Genomic DNA, 10,943 nt, shown 5'->3' on the forward strand with positions numbered 1-10,943 from the left:
ATCCTCAATATTTTGTTGGCTTGTGCTAGCCATATGAGTATTATTTTATGATAGAAATAACTTCCCCAAGCCTTTCATAAGTGCAGAAATTCGACAAACTATTTCTTACATGTCACGCCTTGTAAAGATGCAGGAAATTTACAATTCAGTTTTGTAAAAAAACGGTCCGACCGCTATAACTTTTCAACCATTCATGCCAATGTGCTGAATATTTTGGTGTCTTATGCTAGCCATATAACTATTATTTTATGATAGACATCACTTTCCCAAGCCTTTCAAAAGTGCGGCATAATGCGAAACACCGTTTCCTTACATGTCACGCCTTGTAAAAGTGCAGGAAATTTACAATTCAGTTTTGTAAAAAAACGGTCCGACCGCTATAACTTTCCAACGATTTATACCAGTATCCTCAATATTTTGTTGGCTTGTGCTAGCCATATCAGTATTACTTTATGATAGAAATCACTTTCCCAAGCCTTTCATAAGTGCGGCATAATGCGAAACAACGTTTCCTTACATGTCACGCCTTGTAAAGGTGCAGGAAATTTACAATTCAGTTTTGTAAAAAAACGGTCCGACCACTATAACTTTCCAACGCTCAATGTCAGTGCCCTGAATATTTATGTTGTCTTGTGTTAGTCATATAACTATTATTTTATGATAGAAATCACTTTCCCAAGCCTTCCATAAGTGCTGCAATTCGAAAAACCGTTTTCTTACATGTCACGCCTTGTAAAGGTGCAGAAAATTTACAATTCAGTTTTGTAAAAAAACGGTCCGACCGCTATAACTTTCCAACGATTAATGCCAGTGTCCTGAATATTTTGTTGGCTTGTGCTAGCCTTATAGGGATTATTTTGTTGGCAGAAATCGCTATCCCTAGCCTTTCATAATTGCCGCATAAGGCAAAAAACCCTTTTCTTACATGTCACGCCTTGTAAAGGTGCAGGAAATTTACAATTCAGTTTTGTAAAAAAACGGTCCGACCGCTATAACTTTCCAACGATTAATGCCAGTGTCCTGAATATTTTGTTGGCTTGTGCTAGCCTTATAGGGATTATTTTGTTGGCAGAAATCGCTATCCCTAGCCTTTCATAATTGCCGCATAAGGCAAAAAACCCTTTTCTTACATGTCACGCCTTGTAAAGGTGCAGGAAATTTACAATTCAGTTTTGTAAAAAAACGGTCCGACCGCTACAACTTTCCAACGCTTAATGTCGGTGCCCTGAATATTTTTGTTGTCTTGTGTTAGTCATATAACTATTATTTTATGATAGAAATCACTTTCCCAAGCCTTTCATAAGTGCCGAAATTGGAAAAACTGTTTCCTTAAATGTCACGTCTTACAAAGGTGCAGGAAATTTACAATTCATTTTGTTAAAAAAACGGTCCGACCGCTATAACTTTCCAAAGATTAATGCCAGTGTCCTGAATATTTTGTTGGCTTGTGCTAGCCTTATAGGGATTATTTTGTTGGCAGAAATCGCTATCCCTAGCCTTTCATAATTGCCGCATAAGGCAAAAAACCCTTTTCTTACATGTCACGCCTTGTAAAGGTGCAGGAAATTTACAATTCAGTTTTGTAAAAAAACGGTCCGACCGCTACAACTTTCCAACGCTTAATGTCGGTGCCCTGAATATTTTTGTTGTCTTGTGTTAGTCATATAACTATTATTTTATGATAGAAATCACTTTCCCAAGCCTTTCATAAGTGCCGAAATTGGAAAAACTGTTTCCTTAAATGTCACGTCTTACAAAGGTGCAGGAAATTTACAATTCAGTTTTGTAAAAAAACGGTCCGACCGCTATAACTTTCCAAAGATTAATGCCAGTGTCCTGAATATTTTGTTGGCTTGTGCTAGCCTTATAGGGATTATTTTGTTGGCAGAAATCGCTATCCCTAGCCTTTCATAATTGCCGCATAAGGCAAAAAACCCTTTTCTTACATGTCACGCCTTGTAAAGGTGCAGGAAATTTACAATTCAGTTTTGTAAAAAAACGGTCCGACCGCTACAACTTTCCAACGCTTAATGTCAGTGCCCTGAATATTTTTGTTGTCTTGTGTTAGTCATATAACTATTATTTTATGATAGAAATCACTTTCCCAAGCCTTTCATAAGTGCAGAAATTCGAGAAAATGTTTCTTCCATGTCACGCCTTGTAAAAGTGCAGGAAATTTACAATTCAGTTTTGTAAAAAAACGGTCCGATCGCTATAACTTTCCAACGATTAATGCCAGTGTCCTGAATATTTTGTTGGCTTGTGCTAGCCGTATAAGTGTTATTTCTTAGCAGAAATCACTATCTCTAGCCTTTCATAACTGCCGCATAATGCAAAAAACCGTTTTCTTGCATGTCACGCCTTGTAAAGGTGCAGGAAATTTACAATTCAGTTTTGTAAAAAAACGGTCCGACCGCTCTAACTTTCCAACGCTTAATGTCAGTGCCCTGAATATTTTTGTTGTCTTGTGTTAGTCATATAACTATTATTTTATGATAGAAATCACTTTCCCAAGCCTTTCATAAGTGACCGTTTGTTCGAGATGGCCAAGGTTAACCAAAATCTTGATGAAAGATTACTTACTGATTCTTTGTCCTTGAAAACTGATAGCAGTGAGTTATCAAAAATATGTAAGGAAGACATCGACAAGGCAATGGACTCAATTTCAGTATAGTAAAGATCAACTGAAGTTGACTAAGTTCCTACTATGAACTTATTGACTGAGTGGGAGGGCCGGACGGGAAGTATTTGGCCCAGAGTTCATGGCGTACGGACCGAGTCCTTCATACGGGAATTTTTCCATATAGTTTTACCATAGCAGCGCGCGTGGGGCCGAACTGGCCATATGATAAAACGACTTCTGCATCCGAATGAAGTGTCCATAACATTTTTCTTCTAGCTTCAATGGTTAGTGGTAACAAGTGGCGGTGCTCGCTATCATTTGCATTTTCGTCAACCTAGAATGATATTTCTAGGGAAAGTCCCAGACGTTCGCATGGTTATTAAAAATTAAAAATTGAAAAAATGGGGTGTGCGGCCCACTTCCTGAAACTAACACCATTTTTCAGAGAAAAGTCTACTATTTTCCCTACCCTATTTGAGACCTAACCAAAACATTGATACCCTATTTCTGACCGATTTCAGCTATTAGACGATTGGCGTGACAATTTGAGAAGGCCTTTTGTTGATGGGCTTATTGCATACCGATGAAGAATTGGCCTTTTCTACAAAAACATACCCAATTCAAGAACAAAATGGTCAAAACTAATACGGGCCAAAAACGCATAGCCTTTAAGGTCAAACAGACCTGTAAAACGTATGAAAGAGGTGCCCCCCCCCCCCTCCAGGGGGGGGGGGGAATATACCAATCAATAATACTTATACGGCTAGCACAAGCCAAGAAAATACTCAGGACACTGGCATAAACCCTTGGAAAGTTATAGCGGTCGGACCGTTTTTTTACAAAACTGAATTGTAAATTTCCTGCACCTTTACAACGCGTGACATGTAAGAAAACGGTTTTTAGCATTATGCGGCAGTTATGAAAGGCTAGCGATAGTGATTTTTGCCAAGAAATAAGACTTATACGGCTAGCACAAGCCAACAAAATATTCAGGACACTGGCATTAATCGTTGGAAAGTTATAGCGGTCGGACCGTTTTTTTACAAAACTGAATTGTAAATTTCCTGCACCTTTATAAGAGTCGTGACATTTAAGGAAACAGTTTTTCCAATTTCGGCACTTATGAAAGGCTTGGGAAAGTGATTTCTATCATAAAATAATAGTTATATGACTAAAACAAGACAACAAAAATATTCAGGGCACTGACATTAAGAGTTGGAAAGTTATAGCGGTCGGACCGTTTTTTTACAAAACTGAATTGTAAATTTCCTGCACCTTTATAAGAGTCGTGACATTTAAGGAAACAGTTTTTCCAATTTCGGCACTTATGAAAGGCTTGGGAAAGTGATTTCTATCATAAAATAATAGTTATATGACTAAAACAAGACAACAAAAATATTCAGGGCACTGACATTAAGAATTGGAAAGTTATAGCGGTCGGACCGTTTTTTTACAAAACTGAATTGTAAATTTCCTGCACCTTTACAAGGCGTGACATGTAAGAAAACGGTTTTTTGCATTATGCGGCAGTTATGAAAGGCTAGAGATAGTGATGTCTGCTAAGAATAACACTTATACGGCTAGCACAAGCCAACAAACTATTCAGGACACTGGCATTAATAGTTGGAAAGTTATAGCGGTCGGACCGTTTTTTTACAAAACTGAATTGTAAATTTCCTGCACCTTTACAAGGCGTGACATGTAGGAAAAGGGTTTTTTGCCTTATGCAGCAATTATGAAAGGTTAGAGATAGCAATTTCTGCCAACAAAAGAATCCCTATACGGCTAGCACAAGGCAACAAAATATTCATGACACTGGCATTAATCGTTGGAAAGTTATAGCGGTCGGACCGTTTTTTTACAAAACTGAATTGTAAATTTCCTGCACCTTTACAAGGCGCGACATGTAAGAGAAGGGTTTTTTGCCTTATGCGGCACTTATGAAAGGCTAGGGATAGCGATTTCTGCCAAGAAATAATTCTTACACGGCTAGCACAAGGCAACAAAATATTCAGGACACTGGCATTAATCGTCGGACCGTTTTTGTACAAAACTGAATTGTAAATTTCCTGCACCTTTACAAGACGTGACATGTAAGGAAACACTTTTTCGATTTTCGGCACTTATGAAAGGCTTGGGGACGTGATTTTTACTAATAAATAATACTTATGCGGGTAGCACAAGCCAACAAAAAAAGCCAGGGCACTGGCATAAATCGTTGGAAAGTTATAGCGCTTGGACTGTGTGTTTACAAAACTGAATTATAACTTTCTTGCACGCGGTCACAAACTGTGACCTGAACCAAATATTGTCTCGAATTTATACGCTGAAATTAAACTGATTGTGATGTCGACAATAAAGATTATGGGTATGGCTAACATAGGCTACATAAAATCACATTACCACTGTATTTCAGTAGGAAGAGCTCTAAGCTTTCTCCATCGGTTTTCAGAAAGATAAATTATGAATGCACTGCTCGGCACTCTAAGGCAACGAATGGTTTACACTACTTGATGTAATGTATTAACAGTAACCGTTGAAAAAGCCGGTTTGCTTAATTATTTACGGCTTCTGTACTTCCTTTTTTCTACACACAGATATTTCTGTTCAAAAGCAGCTTTTCTTACAAATATATCATTGTAAAAGTGAAGCATTTTTAGATAAGAAAGCAGCTTTCTTACAATTATATATTTGTAAAAAAGCAGCTTTTTTACACTTACATAATTGTAAAAAAGCAGCATTTTTACGTAAAGAAGCAGCTTTTTTACAAAAATATATTTTTGTAAAAAAGCTGCTTTTTTACAATTATATAATTGTAAAAAAGCAGCATTTTTACGTAAAGAAGCAGCTTTTTTACAAAAATATATTTTTGTAAAAAAGCTGCTTTTTTACAATTATATAATTGTAAAAAAGCAGCTTTTTTACATAAAAAAGCTGCTTTTTTACAAAAATATATTTCTGTAAAAAAGCAGCTTTTTTACAAATATATAATTGTAAAAAAGCTGCTTTTTTATGTAAAAAAGCAGCTTTTTTACACGGACCGTTTTTTTACACAACATATATATATATATATAACTAACTGCAGACAGTACTGTTTCGGCCTTCTGGGCCTCATCAGTGCAGTGCTGATGTCTAGGATGGAGGTTAAGCTATAAAGCCACCCCAGATGTCCCACGCATGTGGTACATCCAAGTCATGCCAGAGTGCTCAAACTAGCGAGCTAGTGAGCATGCGTATATATATATATATACGTAATGGATAGCTGAGATCTCGAGTTATTATATTGATTGTTTTAAATTATTAAACTGGTAATAACATTTTATTATTACTTTTCTTCCACAGCAAAACCTCCTGTTTTTGGACCGTGTAGATTACTAGATTTTGAACTTGAAATGGTAGGTTAAAGAACTGCCAACATTACGCGTCATATGCCTGAGAACTTTTTCGATTGTGTAATTTGTGGGAAGTTATCACAGTAACTTATTATTAAACAATACCTATATTGCATAGACTTTGGCACACTTTGGCTGTTGTTTTGCTGTTTGGCTCTTTGCTTGATAGCCATATGGGCTTATTGCATTCGAGGAGAACGCATTCTAATCGTGTCAGTCCCGTAGGATGTCCCTTGGGTGTCGATCGTGGTGCGATACGATTTCAGCGTTTGGACGCGATCTTGTTCTGGCACAAATTTAATAACCTCGATCTCATGTTTGCCCAAGGGAAGGCAAGTCCTGTTGGACGACGGGGTGAATACCTGGATGGGTGACCTGTCCAGCTGTACACACAGGGGAGTCGCGCTATTTGGCTATCCAGCAGGAAAGGCTTTCGATATCCCGCAAAACTGGTATTGCATTATAACACGTGTGTTCCATAAATGTTTTTAATAAAATTATTAGCAACAAGATAACAGTCAAAATCATTATAGTGTGATACCTTCATTACTGAATAAACACTAAAAAAGGGTACAAAACGATTCTTCAAAATATACAACTACATTTAAATGGCTCGTCGACAACTAAAGAGGAGTCGGACGCACCTCACTACTCCTAAATTACTGCTAGCGTATTTAACGTTTTTTATTCAGACTTTTATTTTTTAAGTACAAAAGCAATTTACTTTCATATTGCAACAGGCATTCTTTTGTGGACCGGGAAATAACCTTGGGGAACCAATTCCAATTGATAAGGTAAAATTAGTTACATCTTGTCTTTTAACTGCGATCACTATATCCGAGCTCATTTTCAAAGAGCTGTGAATTTAGCAAGTGTTATTACATGATTGTGTTATAGGCTCAAGATTACATATTTGGAATGGTTATCATGAATGACTGGAGTGGTGAGTGTTTTCTTTTTAACCTTCTGATTTCAGATTTTTAGGGCTTAATTTTTCCAAAAAAAGCCGTCGCTACGTCACTGTACCTTAAAGGGGCTGTGTCACGGTATTTTAGGGAGTTTTGGAGAGATCTTTAGTTCAATAACCACGAGTTTGAAACTCGAAAGTGGTAATATGGAATTTCTTTACAGATAAAATTCGTGGCATCACAAACAAGGTGATTCTGAGCAAAAAGAACCTTTTTCCAGGCGATTTGCCATAAACTGAAAAAACGTTTCTGGGCATTTTGGATGTCATAGAATTATATCACTTTGCATGACATAAGCTCTTTAATAGTCAAAACGGGCAATCAGAACAATAAAGCAGCTGGTGTGAGTAGAAAAACCTACTGTGTCAACAAGGTTTGAAAGTTTTTTTCTCAATTTAAGGGAAAATAGCTGACTCCTCTGAGCTAATTACCTTTATCAACAAGTTTCGTCGGCTGTCAGTGCTTATTGAAAGCAATGAGAAAGAAAGATTGATTCGCTACTTCCTCCATTTCCATAATGCAAAACGTTTTGGGGGGTTCTTTGCATAAAAACAATACAAGTTATTTACTCTTGGGACTGCATCTTGCTTCAGTGAACTGGATATCCATTGTTTTAATGCAAATAACCCCCAAAATGAACTGTATTATGGGATTTGTGGAAATAAGCCAATGGAATAAAATTCAATAAAAATGTTATTGTACTTTGTATCTGTATTGCAATGTTATAGCAATGACTGACATAAGCTTCAGCTTTTTCTTCGCATGTCTGGGGGGAGGTGAGAGTTGCCTTTCATTTTCTACTCTATGAAGAATGAACCCATATGCAGTCGGCTGTCGGTGAGTAGTGAATATGGATGGACTACCTCTGAACAAACAGTTCTACATAATAACATGGGAAAAGTCAGCCTTCATTTGTCCTCCAAGACCCAATCTACAAATGTACCTCTTCACATAATTTATCGTTAATGTGACAATCTGCTGTCAGCAGTAGCTCAATAATATAAACGTGATCTACGAAAACTTGCATTCAGCCACCAAACACATCAGCGACACAAATGTTTGTTTTTTCATTTATGACAGCTCGTGACATTCAAAAGTGGGAGTATGTACCACTTGGTCCTTTCCTTGGTAAGAATTTTTCAACCAGCATCTCTCCGTGGGTCGTCACAATGGATGCTCTTCAAGACTTTGCAATAGCTAATCCAGTCCAGGTACATTGGTTTTGTCTTCCATGTTCTGGTTTTTCCATTTCTGCTTTTACTGCTGGCGAAATAAATAACAATTAAACAGTAGAACACCGTGTGGAACACCTTGTCAGTCTTCCGTAAGAACTTGACTGCTTACTTCTAGGAGTGCAACTTTCCTTAAATAACGTACATTGGGATTTAATAATTCCTTTTTAACCTTTCCACTGTGAAACGGCACCCATTGACAAGTGAAATTGTCTGGTGTTAGACAGAGTAAAAAATATAAGTTGCAGAAGGGACCTTAAGCAAGACGATGACAACGGCTACGAGAACGTTGTCTAAAAATATTTTTTCCCGTTAATGTAATACTTTTGCGATTACTTCAAGTCACTCGGAATGGAAAGTGAGTGTCAATATTCCTGAAGTAAAATTGGTGAGAACGGTGTGGATATTTAGAGGAAAAATTGAAGATATATTGGCAGGTGCTCACACCCTCCACATAACGTCAAATCTGGTGAATTCACGTGGTTGTCAGAGCGAGAACGGTATAGAAATGTACACAAATGGAAACGCACGTGCAGGGCGTGAACAGCTATTGTTTTTGCTCATTAAACCTATTGTTTTGTGGCGTTATCGTAGCCGTCGTCGTCGTCCTTGTCTAAGCTCCCTATAAGGGAGCTATAGCAACGACAACGTCACAAATTTGCATATTTAGTAGCCAAAGACAATAGCTTTGCACGCTCTGCACGTGCGTTTTTTATTTTTGTCTATTTCTTTGACATTGTCAGCAAAACAACAGGGAGCTTAAGCAACGACAACGGCGACGGCAACGAGAACGTCACGAATTTGCATATTTAGTGGGTAAAAACAATAGCTTTGCACGCCCTGCACGTGCGTTTTTCACTTTTGTCCATTTCGTTGCCGTCGTCAGCAAAACAACAACGTGAAATAGCCAAGTTTTTGGTTTTATGAAGAACGTCAGCACTTGAGGATAAATTTTCATTTTCTCTCCTAAAATGGAGTTCCGTTCCGACTGTTGTCATCTTTGAGGAAATACCACACCCTTGTCATATTAAAAACGTTGAAATAGTCACGAAACAATTAAAATAACGCAAATTTATATTTTGAGATGACGTTCTCGTTGCCGTCGCCGTTGTCGTTGCTTAAGTTCCCTAACAACGTGAAATGACCAACTTTAAGGCTTTATGAAGGACGTCAGCATTTGAAGATGAATTTTCATTTTCTCCCCTAAATGAAGCGCCGCTCATAGTAATGAGAGTTTATGTTTGTGATGACGTTCTCGTTACCGTTCCTGTCGTCGTTGCTGAAGCTCCCTAATATTGGTAGTGAAAGGGTTCAAGGAGACAGATTTTGATTGGACCCTTCCCCACCTGAGAGTGAGAGTTGTAGATTTTTCTTTGGCTTACGTCAGACGATTTTATTTGCCGATTGGGGCGCGTGAATGGGTTAACCCTTTCAGCCCTGAAGTGGCCCTCATTAATGAATAAAATTGTCTGGCGTCAGAGAAAAATATTGTAAGTGTCATTCTTACAGCGAAAGGGTTAAGTGACTGTGCAGAATTCTTAGTATGGTAATTTAGATGGGACTTAATAAGATATGAAGGATTAGTGCGGGTAGGCAGGCGTAACTCAGTCGGTTAGTACGCGGCCTTCTGTGCTGGAGGGTCGCCAGTTCGATCGACGGCTGTTTCGACTTTCTTTCATCTGTTCCTTGTAGCTGTAGCTTTGAATACCCGTAAAATGGAACATTGACGAGGAAGGGGGGTAAAAGGCGCGCATCGAGCGCTACACGTTTATCAGTAACTCTAGTTTACTGTAGATTGAGGGGATTTCATTGGATAGGCCATTTCGGAATTGCGCAGGGAACTGGGGCAAGTTTCAAATTTGAACCAATCGATAAATTGACACCACCACATGAAAGATAACACTGAGATTGGTCATCTGTCCAGATGGGATTTTTTTGCGGCTGGTTTAAAACACAGGTTACATTCCACAGGTCACTCGTTACAGGTCATTGTTTTCATATACTAGAGCAACCCAAAACCTTCAAATTGGCTAACCATAGGCCTAAACATCGTTTTTAGGGCTACGTTTATTATTAGTGAAGATTTTGTAACGAGTGACCTGGCCCCAGTTGTTCAAAAGGTGGATAACGCTATCCACCGGATAAATCATTATCCATTGGATAGTGCAATTGGCTTAACTATGACTTATCCGTTGGGTAGTGATTTATCCGGCGGATAGTGCTATCCATCGTTTGAACAACTAGGACCTGTACTTTAAACCTGTCGGGAATATTGTCCTCCGAGATCTGCATACTTTTACAGATCATACAAGAAGCTGTAGGAGGCAGTGTGGTGCATTGGTTTAGGGCGCTGGTTTTTGTTTTGACCAGCAAATGGATTTGTGTTTTGTGTTCCCCAATGATAAATTCAACCACGCTTTGTAGATGAACAGCTGGTTGTGGCCTGGATTCTCTATGCTGTCGTGTTTATCTGAATCCTCACAAGTTCCAAGCTTTAATATCACGTACTTTGATATCAATCTCTTGATTATATTTAAATTAACAAATGTTCATGACTTGTACTTTTTAAATTTAACACTTTGTTCTACTAGTCATCTATAACATACACGGAAAAGGTTTCTCCATTCTGATTGGCCGAGAGAAATGCAGTTCTCAGGTAACAGTGCAGAAAAAATGTAATACAGTGGAAAAAGGGGTAACTAACCAATCTTTGTGATTGGGCAATGAA

The 10,943-nt window shown here is 38.2% G+C and overlaps 1 protein-coding gene across 1 annotated transcript in view; it reads left to right on the forward strand.

The window, feature by feature from the left end:
* The window catches only part of LOC137985069 (fumarylacetoacetase-like), an 82,075-nt gene that overhangs the window by 58,077 nt on the left and 13,055 nt on the right, over positions 1 to 10,943 (forward strand). Inside the window, exons 8-11 of the mRNA XM_068832520.1 lie at positions 5,966 to 6,018; positions 6,756 to 6,809; positions 6,913 to 6,958; positions 8,064 to 8,194. Of these exons, the coding sequence (XP_068688621.1) occupies positions 5,966 to 6,018; positions 6,756 to 6,809; positions 6,913 to 6,958; positions 8,064 to 8,194 (284 nt within the window). The remainder of the gene's footprint in view (positions 1 to 5,965; positions 6,019 to 6,755; positions 6,810 to 6,912; positions 6,959 to 8,063; positions 8,195 to 10,943) is intronic.

The sequence above is a fragment of the Montipora foliosa genome, chromosome 14 (assembly GCF_036669935.1).
Source record: "Montipora foliosa isolate CH-2021 chromosome 14, ASM3666993v2, whole genome shotgun sequence".
Classification (NCBI taxonomy): Eukaryota; Metazoa; Cnidaria; class Anthozoa; order Scleractinia; family Acroporidae; genus Montipora; species Montipora foliosa.